The 24863-nt window shown below is 40.2% G+C and overlaps 2 protein-coding genes and 1 non-coding gene across 3 annotated transcripts in view; all 3 read left to right on the top strand.

The window, feature by feature from the left end:
* LOC140291809 (NLR family CARD domain-containing protein 3-like) overlaps positions 1-24863 on the top strand; it is a 562338-nt gene that overhangs the window by 391456 nt on the left and 146019 nt on the right. The window lies entirely within an intron of this gene.
* On the top strand, positions 3607-3725 carry LOC140269505 (5S ribosomal RNA). Its single transcript, XR_011907627.1, has one exon. It is a non-coding gene; the product is annotated as a 5S ribosomal RNA (ribosomal RNA).
* Positions 16946-18598, top strand: LOC140295664 (uncharacterized). Its single transcript, XM_072379673.1, has 2 exons — positions 16946-17023; positions 17384-18598. Exons 1-2 carry the CDS (start codon positions 16946-16948, stop codon positions 18596-18598), a joined length of 1293 nt encoding a protein of 430 aa, XP_072235774.1.

Genomic DNA, 24863 nt, shown 5'->3' with positions numbered 1-24863 from the left:
AACATGGCTCACTGCTCCACAGCCTTCAATGAGCAGCATGAAACAGAGGAACAGACTAACTGCTACAACTTTGAAATGTTCAACTTAAAGACGCTCAGTTTCTCACATTATTCACATCAGATCATTCCAAAGCCAAAGTCTGTACTTCTAACAGACGCTTGGAGCTTTTCTCTGAATGTCTGCTAGCTTTGGCTCTTCAGAGGCAGTTTCAGCAGGTCCTGCAGGCTGAGGCTACAGGCGTGGTCATTTCAGGAGGAACTCCTGCATACAGGTGCTGGGGAGGTATACTCCAACCTGTCCACAGCTTCAGGAGTTGGTGCAGTTCCTGAGAGGAGCCCACAGAGACACAGTCAGAAGTATTTAAAGCTGCCAATAAGATGCTGAACAGCAGAACTTTCTCAACTTTACCCAAAGATCAAAGAATCTCTGCTTCACCTGTAAAAATAAACTGGTCTTTCTGCGGTAAAATAAAACAATGTTTCCATCATGTTACCGGGTAGATTTTCCACCACCAGGTTTCATAAATATGGAGTCAGTGTGAAGAATCAGCAGCAGCTTTAGGAGATGTACATTGTAAGGTCTGTTTCTCTGAGAGAACATTTACAATCTGAGCATTTTCAGTGTGGTCTCTCAGAAAGCCTGAGCTGCACGTCTCCTCCAGGCTGCTGTGCTCATCCTCACTATCTGGCATCGGCCTCATGATCCTTTTCAGGATGGTCTGAGAAGTAACTGTGACAGTCTGTAGGAAACATGTGTCGCTGCATTATCTGACAGAGCAGCAAACAAGTTACTGACTGGAGAAACAATCCACAGCTGTGAAAGAGAGCAGCAACAGAAGCTCTACAGGGGTTGTAGGTTGTACTTCTATCACATCGGATGTACTGTAGATTTCTTGGGACGATCCATCTGAGTTCGTCAGCTGAGGCGAGTTGGACTCCCACGAGGGATGTTCCTGACCAACAATTTGCTCGACGATTAGTCTAAAACTTTAATATAGACAAAATGAAAATATGTCTCAAGATTTAGTCAAGGCCTCAGGACACAGATGCAGGGTCGAGTTCAAAGTCAAGACTGTTTATTCATATAAACAACAGGTTGATGATCTGCTCACAGAGCAAAGAAAGGGGCTGTGAAACTCCTGAGCACTCTCCTCAATAACTATGGAGGAGGAGAGTGCAGCTGTGAAAATGATCAAACCAAAAGCCTCTCCACTCCAGGAGGAAAACAAAGAGCTATTAAAGATAAGAAACTCGCACGCTCTCCTAACGAGGCGGACTTAAACAAAAGAAGCTCTCTCAGAAACAGAGGCACTATGAAACCTTAACAGTTATCTATCAGCACACCTATAACGGCGGCGCAAAGATCCTCCAAGAGCAAAACATAAAATCACTCCACTAACGGAGGACTATGAAACTAAAACAATTAACCAACGCAAAAGCTGAGCGGAGAGGAGCCGTTCATCCCTGCACTCTGTGGGGCTACAGACCGGTGCGCAGCCGCAGCTTCTCTGCAGACTCAGACTGAGTCAAATGAACACGGAGCAAACGACTCCCCTGCTCCATGGAAATTTAACTATGGCTGCTGATTACGGCAGCCCTGACGTTTAATGTACTCATAAACAACTGTTGCTTTCATTCGCGTGACATATTTTTCCTTCACCCACACTGTATTCAAAGTAAAAAAAAAAAAACTTCACCATTTCTCCAAGGAAAGACAGCGCCAGTGCATTATGAACCTCATTTATCCTCGTCTCTGCGTCAGACACATTCATGCTGCGTTCACTGAAAAAACCTTATTTCCACGTTGCAAATTTGAAAGTCCGGCCAAAATGCCTTCCTGTCAACTTGGTGAAAACGGAAAACTCGTGCTACAACATTTCAAATGTGGGACTTTCAAAGTAATTAGGCTTTGGAACTGTAAAAAGGTTTTAAGAAAATCACAGGACTATGGTGGGAAACCGCCCAAACTCGCTTTAACCATGGCCCGAACAGGCTAACGTCAGGCCTGTTTGAGTCGGGTGGCAACACCCATTCCGACATCCCGCTATTCCGACATCCCGCTATTCCGACATCCCGCTATTCCGACATCCCGCTATTCCGACATCCCGCTATTCCGACATCCCGCTATTCCGACATCCCGCTATTCCGACATCCCACCATTCCGACAAGGCTTTCAGTTTAAGGAAATGTGCGTTACTCAACAGGCGAGTCCCTTCTTTCTGTTCATGCAATTTATATGTTTAACACATGTTTACAGATAAGCGTTATTAAAAACACAAAGTCTCGGCAACTGGAGGAGGAGAAGCAGACAGTGGTGGTTTTCAATCACACACTCAAATACCACTTGTTTCAACTTCCGAAAATTTAATCCAGGAAAAAAAGGCTTACAAATATGGACCGAAACGGCTCCATAACACGCACAAGAATCCAAAAGAAACGAAAGCTAACTAACAGAAAGCAAATACGCAGCATGAAGTGGTCAAAATTGGTTTTACGCATGCCTATGTGCGTCTGGCACATGCGTCTTCGGGTTCTCCCACGTTGGTTTGTGGATGAAAGCTATATGTTCAGCTGTAATGTCACGTAAAAACAATCTCTACATGACATTTACTCCCAGGTGTGACCAGTTAGGTCCTTAAGATATCAACAGGCTGTATAAAGCCTTGCGCAACGGCTGTGTGTTTGTGCCAAATGCGCAAAGCCCCCCTGCGCTTCCCATAAGTACTCATAAATCACGTGAATTACATGAATAAACGTTTTTACTGCATTTTGTTGTGTTTTATACGTTCTATGCTGTCATTTCTCTCCTCTCCTATTGGCAAGGCAAGGCAGAGTGCTCTCAACTGTGTCCTGTGCAGTAGCCGTGATCTGTAATTGCAATTATTACTTTTGCATATGATGACAGCGGGCAAAAGACGCATGGGCTCTGTGGAGAGCTCCGCTCCAGCTGGCTGCTGTGACAGCTCACTGACACTGTATTTCTGCTTAATCAGTTTCAGTCTCGCCAGAGTTACATTAATATCTGTATTTTTATATTTGACATTTCAGGGGATTTTGATAATAGATTATTAAAGTTTGTTTAGTTTAATTAGTGTAAAATGTTTTGGGTAAAAAATAGGCTATTAAAAGGAACTGTCGGAATGGCGGTATGTTAAAAAAAAAAAAACATACCGCCATTCCGACCATAGGAGGAAAAAAGTGTCGGAATGGCGGGACGTTTAATAAAAAGTGTCGGAATGGCAGCATGTAACCGTTTGAGTCACTGTAACAAATATATATATATATCTGCTTGAACCATATGTTCCTTTTAGTTTTTCACCTAATTGGCTTGAGAGGCTGATGCTGATCCTGCACATGTTCTTCTCTCGTGTTGGTTCTCTGCAGCTGAAAGTGAGACTCTCAGATAACTTAGTGTCTGTCGACCTCTTCTGTTCCCTGTGTGTAGTTTTGTGTTCAGCGTCACACAGAGAAACCGAGGCTGCTTAGTTAGATGAAATCATCACAAATTGCTCATTTTTAAACAGTTACATTATATTTTAGAAGTCAGAACACAGTAATAGATGTTGTTTCAGCATCTATAAAAAGCTGATTTGTGACTGATTCTCTCGCTTACGGCCATACCACCCTGAACACGCCCGATCTCGTCCGATCTCGGAAGCTAAGCAGTGTCGGGCCTGGTTAGTACTTGGATGGGAGACCGCCTGGGAATACCAGGTGCTGTAAGCTTTTTACACCTGCAGGAGGCGCTGCTGCTCACTCAACACGGACAGCTTCATGACATACTTCACATCAGGAAGGAAATCACTCAAATAAATTCACTTTTCAATCTTTGTCAAACACTGGAAATGAGCGCACACATAAAACTCATTTAGGTCACTCTGTCATATCATCTTCCAGCACTGCTCAGCTCACAGTGACTTCATCTGTCTCAATTCTTCTGGATACCAAACACACACAGATATTATTGTCTCACATTAGTCTGCAGACTGTTAACAGATCTTCCTGCAGTCTGCAGATTCATCCCATTTCCTTCCTTCCTAAGAATCCCTGCTGATATCCAAGGTGCTGATCCCAGATCTGCTCAGATGTCCCAGGTTCTCCTCTGCTTTTATCCTCACACACTGAACTGTCTCCTCATCTATGTGTTAACAACCAGAACCCACTGATGTGGGCTCAGAAATGAAGTTTCTGATGTTTTCCAAACACAAATGAATAAATTACAGAGATTTACTGAGGCCAGATAGAAAAAGTGCACGAGCAGCCACTTTAAACTGTCAAACAGGCAACTTTATATCTAACAGCAAACACTGAGAGCTGCTCTGCAGAATAAATACTTTTACTGGTGGAAGTGTTAGTAAATGTTGCTGATGACACTTTGATTCTTTTACCTGAGTGAGGTTTTAGATGCAGAGGCCCAAAAAATACTGAGGTCATGAGTCAGAACTTCTAGTTGGGTTCGGGGGCTACCCTGGAAATTTTTTTAATTCGGTTATTTAAATATGGCCATTTTCAGAGTCTTAAAGGAACAAAAACAACATCATAATGACTTTTAGGTTTATTTGTTTTTAGCCTCACCCTAAATGATTTGCAAATGAGTTACAATGTAAAACTGGAGAATGAATTTCATCAAGTCATGGATTAGGAATAAAAAGGAATGAACTGTCCTGGGACAGAGGGATAATATATACAAATGCTTCATATTTCCTTCAGTATTTAAAATAGATACCCAAGCCCTATTATACTATCATGTTGATGATAGTGTCTAATCTGTTCACTCTTGTTAAGGAAAACCATCTTTTGAACACATTTCTATTATAATCTTACACAATACTTCAATTATCGTGCATTATACATCTGACTTTTAAAACGTACACAGGTCTGGCATAGTCTCTTCCTTTTATAGCACCTGCTCTCCCTCTATCACTGCTCCTCTTCTTGCTGCTTGGCCCAAAGATGAGCTTGGTTTGGCTCAGCCTTTTCCTCCCTATCCTGTTTTCCCTTTAGTGAAGAAGAAACCAAATAGATTCAATTAGTGACACCCAGAGGTGAGAAGGTAAATAGCACAGAACCTCTCAGCTGAATGTTCCACTTTTTCAACATTAACGTACACTATATCCACTTTTCTCTATTCTCTTATGTTCTCAACATTGTTTACACACACCTCTGCACTTATTGCAAGGTTTATCATTTAATTTTCATGTTTCTTGTGGGATTCGAACCTGTATTGTGGCAACACCCCAACATACCACAGTGCTTTGGACGTTACTAAAGCCTACTGTAGGGGGCAGCACACAAAATGTGTATAACTGTAAATGTCAATAAGTCTCCCATCATTTTTCCCCTCTTTTTTTGGTACACTCAATTATTTGAGAGACTAGCTATCTATCTGTATCACTATTTGTGCAACACAAGTGAATGAAACAAATTCCAAATTGAGCAAAGAAAGTATTTTTCAAAATCTTTGGTTGAGACAAAGAGTGTTGGGTTTTGTTAATAAATGTAAAATAATTCTCCAAGTAATTCTGGCTTCACTTTTGACAATTGCATTAAATGGATGTCACTCACACTCACTGTCGTCCTGTTTTGCAAATGGAAATTAAATAAAAACGTGAAGGCTGTTCTTGGTTCAAGTAAAATTATCAAACTTTATTAACATTGTAACAATAATCACACAGTAACAGACGAGCAATCATCTGCGAACAGACAGACAGACAGACAGACACTTAATGTAAACTTAACGCCGCAGTTAAAACGCCGCATGAAATGGAAGCTGTCCAAGCGCACTGCAGACCTCCATGGGTGGAAGAGTTTGACCACTGAAGACACACCTGTGAAAAACAAAGTCAGCCGCTGCCCAATTGCCAGTACCACTCCTCCCACAAGTGGAGTGGTAACAGTGTGTGTGGCACACAGTTTTTCAAACGTATATTTGATAAAGAATTTTATCATTTTTACCCACCTGACTGGCTGCAGCAGTCCCGGTCAACATAGATGACCTCAGGTTCAGCTTGGCCCGCATTCTTGTATCGAGTGACGATGCCATGGCACAACTCCTCCAACCCTGCACCTTCACCCGTCGTCAGAACAGAGTTCAGAACCTGGCCAATATATAAATATAGCTTTCCCAGTGATAACTACTAATACAACCGATTCTCCGCAACAACCAAAAGATTCATCACACACAAGGCCTTGAAATTGATTTTGGTCAAGACAGAGGTTTCAGAATATGAAGATCAAATTCAGAGTCTGACAGTGACTTTTAGAAGAGGATGACATTAATCATCAGCTATCTCCTAAACGAGAATGAACCACAGCTAGACAGCAGCAGGCCCCAGGACCAAGTGGTCAGCAGCCAAGCTGAGATTGAGATCTTACTTATGTTTTGTAAATGTTCAAAGTTCTAAAAAAGTTCAAATGAATAATACATAATAGTTATACCAAAAAACCTTGCTTCATTTGCACATTTCTTGAATGTTTTCCACCCTTTTTATTTTTTAAATCACATTTTATAGAAAAAAACGAATTGCACTTTAATACATAAATGTGATTATATTACATGTTAATCATGTATGTTGTTTATATTGCTTGTAATTGGGATGAAGTAAACATCTGTAGAGTATTTTAACATAAAATTGTTTGATTGTGTTGAATAAAAACCCCAAAAATGCAGCGGGTCCACCAGACCAACAAACATTGCCTGAGTAACATATATAAATATGACCAGAACACAAGGGTTAATACATCTGGACACATCTGTCTGCTCTGCTCAAACACATAACCAGGCTCCGTTACCAGAGTGGAGAAAACGACACAGATAGCCGACGAATTACTATTGCACTGACAGACAATAAATGCAAAAAAGATCGTTCACATCTTAAGGCTTTCCCCGAGGAATCGGCCGAGTTTATATGGCAAATAAACAAAAACATAAGTTACTATTTGCCTTCTGATTCTGTCATATCACTAACATCCCCACCGTCACCACACAATGCCGGTATGAACAGCGACGCTATTACAGGCAGAACTTCCATTGGCAAAATGGCTACGTTACAAGGAAGTTGAAATACAACTTGGATAAAGTGCCGAAAGGACGGAAGATTAAATTTAATTTTGGTTGTCCCACGGTTTAACATTCGGCTTATACATGGCGTTACTTTTATGAGTATTAATCAAGTTTACAAACCTGTATGCGAAGGAAAATATGGCCGACACTCAAGCGTTAACCGCGCCCCCTCCAACGTCACGTCACATGTCCCTTTTGCCCCATTTTTAGTGACGTATATGCTTGTTCGGACCTGTGTTCGGACCTGTGTTCGGACCTCGTTAGCAACTCTTTGATGTCGTTAGGAAAGTGTTCGCCATGGTGCCATTTTCGCTGAGCAGCTGGTGGTTCACCAAAGTCCGTTTCACACCTCAGCATTGGAGAATCTCTTGAAAACCTGCAAAAAATGACTTGACGACATAGATTATCTGCTGGAAATGCATTCTCACAGAGCTCCAGAGTGGTGCCTGGGGACAGCTCATAGGAACAGACAAATAATATGCAGCCAGGAGCTCCATATTCACCTCACAGACGCCTCTTATTTAATGTTGTAAAAGGAGTTTTACTGCCGATATGTCATGTGTTCATGTTAGCTGCACCAAATAGAGAAATTTAACTCACTTTAAAAAAACAGTATCACACATACAGATACATTAATACTAACAGGTTAAAAAAACAAGGCAAAAGTAACATAAAATACCCAAAAGGCAAACTTCTACACTGCTATATGCTGTGTCTCTGTTTGTCTCTGTTCTCATTCATGACTTTGTCTCTGGCTGTTTTGATGTGTTTGTTTTGGTCCTACTCGTTATCAGTTTATTGTGTCTGATTATCTGTTTTGGTTCATAGTTTTGTGAAGTTATTTTTTTTATTTTTCCCCATAAGACTGATGCTCACTCAGGTGAAAGCTTCAGACTGTGCGATGATTTCTGCACCAGACACGGGCAGAAACACCATATATACAAATGCATTTGGATAGTTCCAGACATGTGTAGTTATAGATTTGTTTGGAAGCACACAGCAACACTCCCACATCAGCCAGCACGACAGAAACTGATGGAAAGTGGCGTCCTAAAACAGATGCCAGCTATAAAAGAGGGAAAGAAGACTGAATTCAGCCTTGAACAAGTTTAAGTTTGAACTTGCACAACACTTCTCAGAGTATTTAGTATTCAGGAGTATTTTAGAGCAAAAATCAGCATTTAGCTACATGTCATTAAACTTGTTTAATAAGGGTTTTATCGCATCGCATTAAAAGGCAAAACAGTGGGAATTTGTTTCATTACAAACTCCTGATCCAGCCTCATTTCTTTCTGACTGTCCTGTCATCTTTAAAGTGGTCCTGATCAATAGTTCTCCAGCTTTCTGAAGGTCTCTCAGAATTTTCCTTGGACATTTTCTGCTTTTTCTCTCTTTTTCAGTCCAGTCCTTGTACCTGAGCATTTTCAGAGGAATGTGTTTTTCTTTGTTAAGCCACTTAACTCTGACCTATGAATCATTCAAGCAGAAAAAAGGCTCCTAACTCAAGGGATGAACCAGTGTTGTGTTAGCCCGATTTTTTCATTGGAAGCCCAAGAATAAGCTGGAGAAATCCATCCATCCATTTTCTATACCGACAGTCCGTTAATCGGGTAGCGGGTGGGCTGGAGCCTATCCCAGCAGTCATCGGGCGAAAGGCAGGGTACACCCTGGACAGGTCGCCAGTCCGTCACAGGGCCACATAGAGACAAACAACCATGCACGCTCACACTCACTCCTACGGACAATTTGGAGTCACCAATTAACCTGACATGCATGTTTTTGGATGGTGGGAGGAAGCCGGAGTACCTGGAGAGAACCCACGCATACACAGGGAGAAGCTGGAGAAATCGTTTATTAAAAAAGTATTTATTAGTGGTCACATGTAAAGTATATTGCAGCGCTGGACTTGGAGTGCCAGAGCTCCCGCAGGAAATCCGTCAGGCCGAGTCCCGTTATCCGGAAACATGTCATATTTATATTCAGCTTTATCTCACAGAAGTTGTTTTCACACTTGTCAGAGTATAATTGGCCAGTTTTTAGTGGCATGATCAGGCCAGCTGCTGTCCTTGTTGTGTTTTTTGGATGTGATAAACAATGTGTGTGTGTGTGAGTGCTGTTTTAGGCGTGGATCTAATGTACCAGACCTATCTACTCTACTAGAGATATTTTGTCTGACCCAGTTGTTTATGTCATTCTAAAGTCTTGGACCCTTTTAAGGTCATCGATTGTGCAGTATGAGCAGAGTGGAAAAGTACCAGCTAGGAACATAGGTTATTTAGTAAAATACAGAATATGAATTTATAATGTCTAAGATCAAAGCCAATTATAACAGTTGTATCGACACATAACAGACAACTTAGCAAAGAAGCCATTTTAAATTGGATCTTTAGGCACTTTGTTGCTCGCAGCCTGTCACAAAGACACATCATTTGTTCCCATTTCTTTAGTTGCATCTATGAAAAACACCAAAGATAACACAGTTTGACAGACAGAAAATGGTATTTTTACAGCAACAAGGTGATTCCCAAAGAGCTATGAGCTGAAACCTTGGCATATCTCAGCATGGTGTGCAGTGTGTCCTTAAAACATTTGAGGAAACTGGACAAGTGGAGGACAGAAGAAGAAGTGTCAGGCCTAAAAAACTATCTACAGCAGATGAACAGTATCTGAAAGTGATGTCCTTAAGAAAGAGGAAAAAATCCAGCAAAGACCTGACAGGACCTGAGAGATGCATCTGGACCTTCAGCTGATCCATCTACTGTTCAATGAAGCCTCATCAGAAATGGTCTCCATGGAAGGGTGGCTGTCAAGAAGCCGTTCTTAAGGAAGGGAAACAGGGAGAAAAGGCTGAGCTATGCCAAATGATACAAGAAGTGGACTGAAAATCAGTGGCAACAGGTCTTATGGAGGCATGAATCCTCCCCAGAGCCGGACCTCAACATTATTGAAGCAGTGTGGGATCATCTGACAGAGAACGGAACAAAAGGCAGCCGACATCCAAAGAAGAGCTTTGGGATGTCCTTCAAGAAGCCTGGAGAACTATTCCTGAAGAATACTTAAAGAAATGACACAATCCTGGCAAAACATAAAGGAATGAAGTGTGTTTTAAGACTTTTGACCACAGTACTTTATATAATCTGCATATTCCAAAAGGTGGAGAACTTTTCCTGTTCTAAAAGCACAAACTTTCTGCTTTAATGAAGAAAGGGATGATATGAATCTGTTCAAGCTGCTCTGTATTTAGTCTAACCTACAACTGGTCCCAACAGGACGATCATCTTCAGCATCAGTGCTCAGTGACAGCTTTAGAACTATGTGTAGAAACCTGATTTGTATTTAGACTGTTTCTGTCCAGTCGAGCTCTCTGAGCTGACAACAAAAATAAACTCTTCTGAACCATCAACTTGTATTTTAGACCCAATTACACCAGACTGTTCGAGGAGGTTTTCCCCTAAATCCACACCTCCACATTGGATTTGATCAGTCCACCACAGAGTTTTAAGGCTGCTGGAATTAAACCTTTCCTTTAAACTTTCCTTTTACTCTGGAAGCAGAAATTCCCCTTAAACTTCTCTGAGCCATAATTGGTGGCAGCAGAGGCCTTGGAAGGAGTCCATTCCCTCTGAGTGCAGCCCACAGAGGGAGTGGGAGAGGTTCCTGAGTCTGTAAACTTCCTCTTGCTGTGTTGAGCTGCAGAGGCCTGGGGATGATTCTGCATCTTCTGGCCTGTTGGCGGCTTCCTCAGAACTTTCCTCTTTGCCACTTTCAAAGGGAAATATGTAGAAACCCTCAGACTCATTCTCCAGAATCTCTTCATCTACTCTGTCACCCCACAGAAGTGCAGGAGAGGATATTTTGGTTTGACTCAAAAAGGACTTTTTAAGTAAGTGTTGTTTTTCAGGCGGTTTGTCTTTCAGGCTTTTATAAACTACAGTGATGTCATGTCCTTTGATGACATGTTTCCATTGTGATGTCATGCAGAACTGTGAGGTCATAATCAGTGCTGACATCACTTCTTGTGATGTCAGCAGCGATGGTGCTCTGTTCTCAGTCACCAGTCATCACGTGTGCTGTTCTGCTCTCTTTTTCAGCTTTATGATCTTAACTGTAAATAATATGCAGCACATGTTCATAGAGCCCAGGCAATGGTGGGAAACATGGATTGTATGAATGCTGTGTGAAATGTAAATGAAAACAGAAGCAGTGACCTGCAGATCCTTTATATATATGTGATAACTGAATCTGAATGTATCAGTGTCCAGGTCAGTAATAATGTATTTATTGTATGTTACGGTGCTCACAGCTGCTTTCTGCACGCCTCACCTGGAAGTATCTTTGAAGCTGCTTTGTATGTTGTCTACACTGACTGTGAAGCAAAAGTAACACAACAGCCACATCTTCAGGCTGTTCTCAGTGTTTCCAGCACAATCATTCAGCTGTTTTCATGCATCAACATAATACAGTAATAACAGTGTAGTTATGGTTGTTTCTATTCAGAGCTGCTTACAAGCAGAATGGGATTATTTCTATGTGTCAACATACAGTCTATAACATCATTTCTAGTAAAAATCTGACTGTGAAAGATGTTAAAATGACAGAATCAGCATGTAAATGATAAAGTGTCTTCCTGTGGATGTTCTCAGATATGTACAGTATGAACACTGTGATCCTTTCCCACATGTCCCAGTATGTTTGATTGTGTTCCAAGTGAGGGTCAGACTGGAGAAAGTGTCATGAAGCTGTCACCCTTAAACAGTCAATAAAAGCTCTTAATACAAAAGCATTTCAGTGTCATCTCTATAAGTAATGATGAAAGAAGCAAAAGCTTCAGCTGCACCTCCTGAGCTCTACTTTCCATATTGTCTACACTGACTGTGAATCAAAAGCAGCACAACAGCCACATCTTCAGCTTGTTGTTGAAAAGCTGTTCTGACAACATTCACAGCCCAATAAGCAGCACAGTGACAGCAGTGTAGTTGTGTTTGTGGGTCAGAGGAAATATCATGTTCCAGCCATGTGATCCAGAACAACCCATGTGAGTGAAGGACAGACTGCAGCACTGATAAAAATGTCAGTTTGAGATGAATTCACAGGCATCAGTGTGTCAGTGGAACTGAAGGTGAACTGTTTGAGAGCTGAACACTGACAGGACTTTGTTTGCATGATGGAAACATGATGAAGAACAACATGACAAACTAAATCCATCATGTTAGAAGACAGAGTGGGAAAAGAATGAAAGTCAGCAGAAATTCAGCTCCATTATTGAATGAAGTCAAACACATTGAAGAGTTGGATCAGAGTTGAGGAGCTGTGTGGATTTGTAGTTGTGCATTTTCATCCCAGCTGTTAAACAACAGATAACAGTGTGTGTTACTAAATTCACCACCAAGCTGAATGTGTTTGTGGGAACATGAATGTTTTTTAGTCTTTCTGCATCATGTGACCCCGATTTTAATCATCTGCTGTCAGATTCAAATCAAGACCATGAAACCACACAGCAGCTTCAGCTGAGCTGTCAGTCAGCAGCAGCGGTCTTATCTGTGGGCCGCAGGGGCTGATGGGAGCTCTGAGGAGCTGTTAGAAAGCACGTGGCCCTGGTCTGATCTCACAGCTCGTCCTTGTTTGGCCTCAGCTGCATCAGAGCGCCACTTCTCCCCAGGTTCACCAGAGGAAACACCACTGCACAAAATGCTTTTCCTCCCAGCTGCTGCTCTGTGCTGTCTGTGTTCAGGTGAGTGTTTCCAGCCAATCAGGAGCCAGCAAACTCCCCCTGGAACACACACTGTCACACTGACCTTCATCTGTCTGTTTGAGTCTCTACAGCGCTTGTTGCCATGGCAGCACAGCTGATTCAGGACCAGTGAACACTGACCAGGAGAGTTGGTCAAAGTGTCTCCTTCAGCTGTGGAACTGACCAGTGTGATGAAAACTGGATATACTGGTACCAGAAGAAAGAAGCAGAAACATTCAGAAAATGTTTATCATTAATAAAGATAGTGGTGATGTTTATAAAGGTTATGGTCATCCTCAGAAAGATGATTTCTCAGCTGTGAATAAACAGAACGGCTGTGAGAGAGCAGTAAACCACAGCCCAGGTTCACATATTTCACCTCCATCTCAGACAGAGTCACAAACATACTGAGCTGAGGGAGTTTCTTCCTCTCTGCTGTCTTTATTTATTTCAACTTTTATTCAACTTTTTCTTATTATTAAGATAAGTTTTCTGAAGGTTCAAAGATAAAAACTGTGAACATTTCAAAGATTTGTTCTGGAAAATGATCCAAATGAAACTTCAATTCACCATAAATAAAAGCAAGACATTTTAAAGACATTTATTTAATACTGAATGTTTTCATTCAAATGTCCAGATAAATATGAATCTCCTGCTTTGAGCTGCTGCTGGAATAAAGTCCATTCCTCCTTTAAAAAGTTTAATGAGCTCTTCATGAAAACACTTCCAGCAGCACTTGTTGTTTAACAGCTTTCAGCAGATTTCACCACATCATTTCACTTTATTCCATTTTAAAAGACAGATCTTGGACTGATCTCAGGTCAGGATTTTGTCCTTCTAGCAGCAGCTTATCAGGATGCTGATTTTGTTGGACAGATGTTCATCAGTTTCCTGTGGATGTTTCTGCTTCCCAGAGGATGAATCCAGAGTGCACTGAGACTGAGACAGGAGCAGGAAAACTTCCTAAATTCATGTGAAGTCTTTGTACCACATTACAGCTCAGAAACAGAACACATGCACAGTGAGGGCATGATGCTCAACACGTTTCTCAAAGCATTTACACAAGGACATTCATTATGTGCTGATAGTGATATGATTTCCTTCCCCTGACACTGAAATAACAATCATCTTTAAGTGATTTCATGTCACTTTCAGATCCATCAGCTCCACGGTTTTATATCTCTACATGTTAAGTATAAGGCAGCTTTCACAGCGAGCTATGTGGCAAATATCTGGAAACAACTGAGACTAACAGCCTTAAACATCCAGTTTCTACAAAGATAGCTCATATACACAGTTCTGTTGGAATGTTTCTGTACAGTCATCATGGACATTAATGTCATTTCCATTTAGTCATTTAGCAGATGCTTTGATCCAAAGTGACTCACAGGTGAGGAAACAACATCCCAGTGCAGTCAGGCATACCTCTCATTTCCCTGTATTTGTGTCCATCCTCCAGACTCCTGTGGATCCTTTTTACCTCACGCTAAAAAAGCCAATATCACAGACGGAGAAAAGTTAGATCATGAGAGAGAAAAAAACTCTTGTCTCCAACCCCCCCCCCTTCTCTCTCTCTCTCTCTCACAGGCACTGAGAGCTCACCGCCACCCATTTCTCATCCCCTTATCACATATGTGTATGATGAAATAGTTTTTAACGTATTCTGTGTGTAAATTCTCCCAGAAAGGTAGCATCATATGATATGGCAGGTTGTGTGTGTTTTTCTGTCACTTTACTCAAAGAAAGTTAAGGCCTTAGCATGCAGGAGGTCTTGATCAGCAAACCTAATGCATCTGATATATGTTAGATTAAGATTTACCTTTATAGCACATATCAAATCAAACACGGGGGAAATCTTCTTCTTCCTAAGTGGCTCCATCCTCTTACCTATCGTTCTCTCCTCACTCTCCCTAATCTCAAAACTATCTCTCTCTCTCACTTAACTCCCCAAACTATCTCCAAATTACATTAACGCTATCCAAACTCGAGTATCCAAACTATCAAAACTCAAAGAGTGAACTGACCGCAACTCTCCATAAAAAAAAAAAACACATTTTAAATGGAGACTGAGGGGTTTCTATGCTTGGCATATAAATCTGACAAAATCTGAAGCATTTACGGAAGCAGTCATGTGGTTGGTACGGGTGGTGAGGTTGTGGACGTCATCCTTTTCGGCTCCTCCCCTAAATGAAGTAAACCGTCTCCTCCATTATTCCACACACGTTTCGAAGCCTCAGCACATTTCGGAACATCACTACAGGAAGCTGCATGCAGGTGAGTCCAGAAAAGAATACATGTAGCAGTCAAACATTTGCAGAAATGTCTTCAAAGTGCTTTGTGTCATTGGTTTGATTCCTGCACCTGGACACGGGCAGTCAGAACATGTACTAAAGAGTAAAAAAGTTCAAATAACCTGGCTGCTATTCACAGTTAGCATGTCCTGCTAATGCTAATGCTAATGCTCTGCTAACCGTTGTACTCAAAGCAGAAACCAGAAACACAACATCAACTATAGATTTCAATAAGCCGGCCAGATGGACAAATAAAATGGAGCTTTATCCTTTTAGCTGTGTGTTAAACACATTTTCCACTAAAGCTGCAGTTTTCTAAACTTTTTTCTGTAGTTTTAAAAAATTAAAAAAACTTGATGATCAATGTAAAATTTAGAATTGTTCTTTCCGAGCTTATCTGGGTATCATTTGGCTTTTTGATAAAACTGTGGAGTGAAAACATTTGATATGATGTGTTTAATGTGTTTTAGTGTTTAAAATCTTAAAATGGGATTTAATTATGGTCAATATAAATGCTTCAATTACATTAAGAGTTTATGTTGTTTGAAGAGGAGTTATAGCATTATAATATAGATTTGTCAGTGATCCAGGAAAGTATCACAGGAGCAGTAGAAATATACAGTTCAGTATCAGTGTCTGATTTCTCAGATTTACACTCGGAAGCCCATTAAAAGACAGTCTGACTGTCCTCTTCAGAAGTGTCTCATGAAAGTTTCATTATTCAGTTTCCTTTACATATCCAATATTTTCTTTTATCCACGTATCAAAAAGGACTGACCACATGATAAAAAGGTTGTACATGTCTTTACTCATAAAGTCCACCTGCCAACATCTGGAGTTAAAATGGAGCTAAAATGATCTTTATTAGGAGGATCTGTGCAACTTTTAGGAGCTGATACTCTGATCTGACCACAACACAAGATCACTTTTTACTCTTTAACTGGACATGTAAGTTCACCAGTTAAGATAATTTCAGAATCAAAATAAAGGAGACTGTAGGTTATTTGGGTTGAAAAACATTTCAGAGTTTTAAGGGTCTGAGAATTTCCTTCATCTCAAACTTTAGGTTTCACTAAAGCAGCTTTCTGGAATGAATCACTGGACGAGCACTTCTGATGCCAGAAAAACACTCCTTTATATTTAAATGACAGCCTCAGAATGGTCCACTTCATGTTGTTCTTCGGAGTGTCTCAGATCAGTCAGACAGCTCCTGCTGACGTGCTGTTAGCCACACAGAACTAGATCATTCCCCCACTGAAACATCACATCTTCTCAGTTTCAAGCCTCAGTCCAGACTGAAGCTCCCTGAGAGCTGAACCGTGGGCTTCAGAGTTTAACCTGTGACAAATCTGAGATTACTCTGTTACTTTTCTGGATCCATGACAGCTTCTGGAAATGAGAACAAATTTAGAAACAGAGAAAATCTGCACTTCAGTCTTTGGGATGATATTGGGACCCTTTCCTCAAACAGTATAATTGTCTTAATGTAGTAAAAAGATTTAAGTTGATCATGTTACACTGACTCAAATGAGATTCATGGGATATTTCACACAGTGGGTGTCGTTCTACAGAGTATATTATTAATTTTTTTCTGAATTTGATTAAAAGAAAGCTCCAAATATTTTGAATTGTGACCTTAGTGGGTCTTTTAAGAACCATTTTAAAGTTCTCAGGGATTTAAATAAAAACCACAGTAATAAGTTTAATGAAATGTGACTAGATGGTTAAAAACTGTCCACAAAGTTTTTCAAGAGAAGAAGAAAAGTGGGTGTGGTTTAACATGCTGCACGCCACAGCTGGATCTTATTGTATGTACTGACATTTGCAGACAGAGTCCATCAGTCGGAGGACCAAGACCAGAATGGAGCGGCAGAACCAGGATCCAAACCCCTCCACCAAGAACAGAGTCGGCTCATCCTCTGGTTCCACCGGGCTTCAGGTCAGTGTGGAGGATATTAAAGACATGAGGACGAGTGTCGTATCATTTAGAAAATATTTAGAAATATTGTAGCACAAGTTCCTTTTCAGAATTTCATCATGACAAAAAATAATTAGTGAAAGAGCAAAAAGCAAGTTTACTGCTTAAAAACCTGAACGTGTGTAGAACACATCAGAGCACAGTGTTGACAGCTGAGGGCACTTATAAACACACTCTCAGCATCTCAGCACGTTTGATCTGAGATATTGAGACCTGTGGCTCGGTCTATACACGTCCAGTTAGAATATGTTGGTTAGCTTAGAGAAATCTTTTGTGTGAACTTCAGAAGGATCTAATCCTTCTTCCTCTCTGTCATTGCAGAAACATATAGCCCAAGAGGGCTCCAGATGTCACTCCTGTAAACACTGTGGGAAAGTTTTCAAAAGATCATCACATCTGAGGTATCATCAGAGGCTTCACACTGGAAAGAAACCATACAGCTGTGGTCAGTGTGGAGCAGCTTTCACTCAATTATCTAACCTAAAGAAACACCAGCGTATTCACACAGGAGAGAAACCATACAGCTGTAGTCAGTGTGGAGCAGCATTCATTACATATTTCGAGCTTAAGACACACCAACGTATTCACACAGGAGAGAAACCATACAGCTGTAGTCAGTGTGGAGCAGCATTCACAACATCTTCCCATCTTAAGATACACCAACGTATTCACACAGGAGAGAAACCTTACAGCTGTGGTCAGTGTGGAGCAGGTTTTGCTCGATTATCCAGTCTAAAGACACACCAACGTATTCACACAGGAGAGAAACCTTACAGTTGTGGTCAGTGTTGGGCAGCTTTCACTCAATTATCTAACCTAAAGAAACACCAGCGTATTCACACAGGAGAGAAACCTTACAGCTGTGGTCAGTGTGGAACAGGTTTTGCTACATCTTCCTGTCTTAAGACACATCAACGTGTTCACACAGGAGAGAAACCTTACAGCTGTGGTCAGTGTGGAACAGGTTTTGCTACATCTTCCTGTCTTAAGACACATCAACGTGTTCACACAGGAGAGAAACCTTACAGCTGTGGTCAGTGTGGGGCAGGTTTTGCTCGATCATCTAATCTAAAGACACACCAACGTATTCACACAGGAGAGAAACCTTACAGCTGTGGTCAGTGTGGAGCAGCTTTCACTACATCTTCCGATCTTAAGAAACACCAACGTATTCACACAGGAGAGAAACCTTACAGCTGTGGTCAGTGTGGGGCAGCTTTCACTACATCTTCCAATCTTAAGCAACACCAACGTATTCACACAGGAGAGAAACCTTACAGCTGTGGTCAGTGTGGAGCAGCTTTCACTACATCTTCCGATCTTAAGAAACACCAACGTATTCACACAGGAGAGAAACCTTACAGCTGTGGTCAGTGTGGAACAGCATTCACTACATCTTCCGATCTTAAGAAACACCAACGTACTCACACAGGAGAGAAACCTTACAGCTGTGGTCAGTGTGGAGCAGATTTTGCTCGATTATCTAGTCTAAAGACACACCAACGTACTCACACTGTGGATAAATTATTGGTTTAAATCAACAATATATTTTACGGCAGATAAGAAACCCTGGGAGCAGCAACAGGAACTACCAATCAGAAGAATTTCCGTTGTTCAGATTAAAAATCTTCTTTTTGGATTACCACCTTCTCTTGTCAGGACTTTTGTTCTGAATGTTCTGTGGGTAGCACATGTTTGAAGAATCATTGAAAGTGCTTTATAATTTGTTGGGATAGTTGGGAACTATGGACAGATCTCCCACCGTTCAAGATAAATATGGCATCAGTTGTGAATTGATATTCAGAACAATATCTGTGCCTTGAGATGACATTGTTTTAATTTGGTACTATATGAATAAAACTGAATTGAATTGAAAATGCAATCTTTTTGAAAGTAGATACATGTTTTATTCTATTATACTGAACATATGTGTTTTGTTTAAAGTTAAAATTCACAAAGTAGCTTTGCACCAGCTGTGGGTATGTTTGTAAACATACAACATCTTTCGAAGCAATATATCATTTCAGTTTGATGTAAAGTCTAGCTTTACACTTGTTTGTATTTCATTGTTCTGCATTTTATTAAAGGTTAGATGTCAACATTTCTCATGCGTTTTCTCATGTTCTTGCTACAGAGATATTTTAAAAAAATTGTGTTTGGTTCTAATCTTTGTGCTAATCTTTCCCAAAGACTTAGACATTTTTTGTTTGATTGTCATGACTAAAGCTGAAAGTTACGGCTGTTCCAACACTAAAAGGGCACGAGGCTCAACTTCAAGCTGTGAAACTATGTCAAATGTCTGTTGTGTTGGTGTCAAGAAAATTCTCTCAAAATGAGGCTCAGGGTCGCTGGAGACAATACCAAACATTTATTCTCACTGCAAGGAGTCTGCATGACATATCAAGAAGCTGACACAGATTTGTCTGAGTTAAAAAAAAAAAAAACAATGATGCTATCGCTATTTAGTATCCACTTTGTTTTTTCTGTACATTTCTGTATATAACAGTGCTGAGCCTGAGTGAGATGGAGATTTCAATTTCTTAGAGGCAACCTCCCAAAGGGATCAATAAAGTCATCCATCCATCCTACGAGATCACTGGCCACACAAGGTTATGCGACATTCAGTCAAACAAGGATTAGACAGAAGTTGAAATAAGATAGATAGGAGGACTCTCAGCACACAGTGTCTCTTGACCCTGCAGCATCTCACACGTGGTACTTCCTTTTTGTCATAGTATAACTTCATGATTTTTTTTTAACATATCTCTCCTGTTTATAATAGAAAAGAGGGTGTAAATTCACAGTAGAGTCATATATACACATGCATTTTTTTGTATATCTTCTACGTCATTGTCATTGTTAAACAGTTTGTTATGTTGACCTCTGTTTGTTCTTGGCTCTCAGTCTCCATGTTGCTGATCCTGGATCTGCTGAGATGTCCCAGGTCATTGTTGGCTTTGATCCTCATACATTTATTTTTGTCCTGAGAAAGAAAAAGTTCCAAAAAGAGAAACAGGGACTGCTTTTGAATTTGACATAGCCTATATCATGTCAGCGTTCATTTGGGTCTGCCGTTTTTCATTAAGTTTCAGACTTGTTATTGGATTCAAATGTTGATGAGTTTATGTGACAGATAGGCTCCAGTCCCCCTGAAACCATGTAAAGCAAATGGAAGGATGGATAGTTTGTTCCATTTAATAGAAGTACCTTTATTCATTCATTCCACTTCGGCATTGAAATATTTTTGTTCCATTCATTGTAAAGTTATCCTGAAGATAACAGGCAGGATTTGAACCAGCTGTTGCACCACTGGCAAGTTATGGTCTCTGTGAGGGGGTGAGCTGGTTCGTAGTGCAATTATTGATGAATGTAATTGGCAGATTGTCTACGGTCAAGATTATGTGTAATTGTACCTTATTTATTGATTGTTTAACAGAAAATGGGTATTTTGAGTCTCACACTATAACAAATATGATAGCACCTCAATGAATTCTCTATAATGAATTAGTTTTCTAAAGAGTTTCATAAAAAATCATGAAAATATTGACTGTCTGTCCTTCCAGAAACTTACATTCCACAGCTTTGAATAAGGTACTTGATATTATACCTTTTTAAGCTACCTGGGAATATGACAGTATCATAATTATGATTGTATGAGCACAGTGGTCGATCCTGTAACGCCTATTGTTCAATATGTACATGCTCCCATCAGGCCAGCTAATACACAGCTATAATATGTCCTACCACAACTATGCAGATGACACTCAGACCTACGTGTCACTGACGGCAGGAGAACACGGGCCTGTAGATACATTGTGTCACTGCATCGAACAGATCAGTGTGTGGATGCAAAACAATTTTCTCCAGACAAAACTGAAATCATTGTCTGTGGCCCACAGAAACAAAGAGAAAGTGTTATTGGTCACCTTGAGACTCTAACAGCCACATTAAATCAATAACATCAGCAGCTTTTTACCATCTAAAAAACACGGCCAGAATCAAAGGAATAGTGTCTAAACCAGACTTAGAAAGACTAATCCATGTATTTGTCTCCAGCAGGTTGGACTACTGTAACAGCCTGCTCACTGGGCTCTAAACAGGCTTCAAGACAGCTGCAGTACTTCCAAAACGCTGCTGCTCGAGTCCTGACTAGAACCAGGAAATACAACCACATTAGTCCAGTGTTCAGGTCTCTGCTCTGGCTTCCTGTCGCTCAGAGAATAGACTTTAAAACAGCTCTGCTTGTGTACAAGTCTCTTCATGGTCTAGTGCCAAAGTACATCTCTGACATGTTAGAGCCATATGAACCAGCTGGGACTCTTGAGAACCTCAGGGAGAGGTCTCCTGCTGGTGCCCAGAGTCAGGACTAAACAAGGTGAGGCTGCGTTTTAGTTTTATGCTCCTAAAATCTGGAACAGTCTTCCAGAAGATGTGAGACAGGTCTCAGCTCTGACTATGTTTAAATCCAGGCTGAAAACAGTTCTATTTAGCTGTGTATATGACTCTCTTCACTTTTCATTCAATTGATTGATTATTTTTTTGTTTTATGGAATTATTTTATTTGCCTGCTTGTGATTTTATGTAGCTGTAAAGCACTTTAAATTGCCTTGTGTACAAATTGTGCTCTACAAATAAACTTGTCTTGCCACATGAAACGCAATTGATGTCATTTATTCACTTGCTACTGTACTGTTTGCTACCAACAATCAATAAAGTATAATTAATTTGATTTAAAGCATATTTGTGAGTGATCTTTTTTCATCAATGCCATTTATGCTTTTTACAGAACAATTTATATATTTAAGGATGGTTGAAGGCTTGTTAAAAGTAGTTAAATATTTCTGAAGCCGATTCTGATCTGTTTACATGTGCAAAATGATGTAATATTGTTTTACATGTGCTTAGTTGGAGAAAGTTGGAGAGCAAACTCCAACAAAACAACATGAGGGAGGTGTGGAGTGGTCTGAGAACCATCGGTGGCCATGAAAAAAAGAGTGGCCAGGGAATGGAAGGAGGCCACTGAGTTAAACTTGTTCTTTAACCCCTCTAACTCCTGATCCCTTACCATCTACCTCAACCTTATCTTACCTTATGTCTGCATCTGTGTTCCAAATCTTCAACAATCACAAAAACATTAAATTATAATACAGAACTAATGCTTCATGCTTATAGCAGCAGTTTTATTGAACAAAGTGCATGAAATTGGGAACTTTAAAATAAACTACAGTGTAATACAAAGTGTCATTAAACCTGGCTAAGAATGAAAATTCAAACGTTTTATTATACTAAGCTGCTGACATCAAAGCACGACAATTTAAAACTTGATTCAAATCTTTGTATAAAATTTAAAAACAATTTCAATCAACTGAAGTGAACCACAGCACAGCAGTAAGTCAAATAGGATATTTTACACAGCAGTAAAGTTGTTTTGAACATGAAAAAAATCACATTTATAAAAATATAAAACTATTTACAATTACTATGTACATATCATTTCTATATGTACAGTGAGTTATTACAGAATATTTACAGATTGTTAAGGCATATTTACATCTCAGTCCTCCAACTTGTCTACAGCAGAGGTAGCATGAACTCTGTTGTTCAGACCTTTTGATGAGGACATCATCTTTACGGGGCAGAATGTCTTTTTCTTGTATCTTCTGTGTCCCTGTGTTGGTCGGTTGGTTGTTTTTAACTTCTTTAACAGATAAACTGTCGAAGCCGTTGGCAAAAACAATGTCCAAATTTCGCTCGCACCGTGTAAGGGGGGCGGCTGTAGCTCAGGAGGAAGAGTCGGTGGTTCGACTCTGGCTTCCCTAGGATACATGTCGAAGCGTCCTTGGGCAAGACACTGAACCCCACGTTGCTCCCCCAGTGTATCATTGGGGGTATGAATGTGTGTATGAATGATTAGAAAAAGCACGTAGTTATGTGTATCTTAAGACGTGCTGTATGAGTGTGTGTGTGTTGGAAAAATTATATAGTTATACTATGACAGAAGAGTCACTCCATCTGTTCACCTTCTATGATTCAAGCAAAAGTGTTTTGACTCTGGTACTAGACTTTCCCATAATATTAACTGGTGAGAAGCACCTCTTATGTTCCTTCCCATAACAAGAAATGGGGAGAGAAGCACCTTTCCCCATAACATTGAATGTTCCTACCCATAATAATGAATGGTGAGAAAAGCGCCTTTTCTCATAACATTGTTTGATCAGCAAGCATAAGCAACATAAATAACTGGAGCACCATTTTGTCGGGAGACAACTCTGAGCGGTCTTCCCGACAGGTTGTGTGGATTTGTGCGGACTTGTCTCTTTCTTGCAAGAAATAAATGTTTTGTGTTAATTAATCGTATCCAGCGACTCTGAGCCTAATTTTACAGAGAATTTTTCTAACATAATGGTCCTTCGAGCCGGATTCTAAGTCCTTTCCCCCTTCCAGAATCGGAGCTGAAACCGTGCACGGGGGAGTCCAGGATTCCTAACTGAAGTCCTCTCAGCACAGTTTCTGATAGAGGCCGGCTGCCACTGGCTGGAGGAAAGGTGACAGAATCTATTTTTGAATCAGTGGACAGACTCGCTGGATTCTTCGTTGTTTAACTTACCAGTGGATTTATGGTAAGGAACCCTTTGTGTTACTATTGTTGGTTGGAAATAGTGTGATTATTAGGGAAAATTTTGATTAATTAACTAGCAATTGATGGTAATTGGAGGCTTTTAAATAGATTGAGTCGTTGCTATTTTCCTAAGAATATTACTATTTCGAATGCAACCTAGTAAAGAAGCCTTTTAACTGGTAACTGTGTAAAAGTTATGTTGGATCACTCACAAATGAAGCAGTCAGAAAAAGTAAGCCTTTTAACTGGTAACCGTATGTAGGTTGTGTTGGATTAACCCATAAAAGAAGCAGTCAGAAAAGGTCATCCTTTTAACTGGTAACTGTGTATAGGATTAACCCATAAAAACCTAATTAGCGGTCAGAAAAGGTCATCTTTTTAACTGGTAACTGTGTGTAAATTGTGCTGGATTAATCCATAAAAGAAGCAGTCAGAAAAAGTCAGCTTTTTAACTGGTAACTGTGTATAGGATTAACCCATGAAAACCTAATAGCAGTCAGAAAAGGTCAGCCTTTTAACTGGTAACTGTGTGTAGGTTGTGTTGGATTAGCCATAAAAGCAGTCAGAAAAGGTCAGCTTTTTAACTGGTAACTGTGTATAGGATTAACCCATGAAAACATAATAGCAGTCAGAAAAGGTGATGCAAAGGAAAAAAGCCTTTTAACTGGGGACTGTATGTTGTGTTGGATAACCCACATATGAAACGGTCAGAAAAGGTCAACCTTTTAACTGGTAACCGTGTGTAGTGGTGGGATTAACCAAGAACAACAAAAATGCAGTCAGAAAAGATTAGTCCATAGTCTGTGTGAGAAGATTACAGGAATAAATAACTCCGCGCCGCGCGTTAGAAACGGAATCTTTCTTAAGAGAGTTTGCGATGAAAGATCGCAAGTTTTAAATCCATGTTAGTTTTTGTTAGTGTTATACGTCTAATCGTTTGTTTGTTAAATAGCCTGATTGTTAAATTGTTTGTTTGTCGAATTGTTTGTTAAAGTCTTTGCCAACCTCCGAAGGTTGCTAAAGTCTTTGCTGCAGTGTTGTTTTATTTGCTATGTATGTAGGGGGGAAAAACAAGTGTGTTTGTGTGTATTGTTGCTGAAAGGATAGGTTATTGTTGAATTGTTGCTTTGTGATAAGATTGTTTGTTTGTAAAAAGGGGCTGGTTGTTAAATGGTTTGTTTG

The sequence above is a fragment of the Leuresthes tenuis genome, unplaced genomic scaffold, assembly GCF_036924035.1.
Source record: "Leuresthes tenuis unplaced genomic scaffold, fLeuTen1.0.hap1 SCAF_1, whole genome shotgun sequence".
In the NCBI taxonomy this organism is placed as follows: Eukaryota; Metazoa; Chordata; class Actinopteri; order Atheriniformes; family Atherinopsidae; genus Leuresthes; species Leuresthes tenuis.
This window is presented reverse-complemented; position numbering and strand designations above follow the sequence as displayed.

Excerpts from the sequence above, each read along its gene's own strand:
- LOC140295664 (XM_072379673.1), top strand. The coding sequence starts at position 16,946 with ATGGAGCGGCAGAACCAGGATCCAAACCCCTCCACCAAGAACAGAGTC. Across the intron at positions 17,024-17,383 it reads CTGGTTCCACCGGGCTTCAG|AAACATATAGCCCAAGAGGG; the intron begins GTCAGTGTGGAG and ends CTGTCATTGCAG.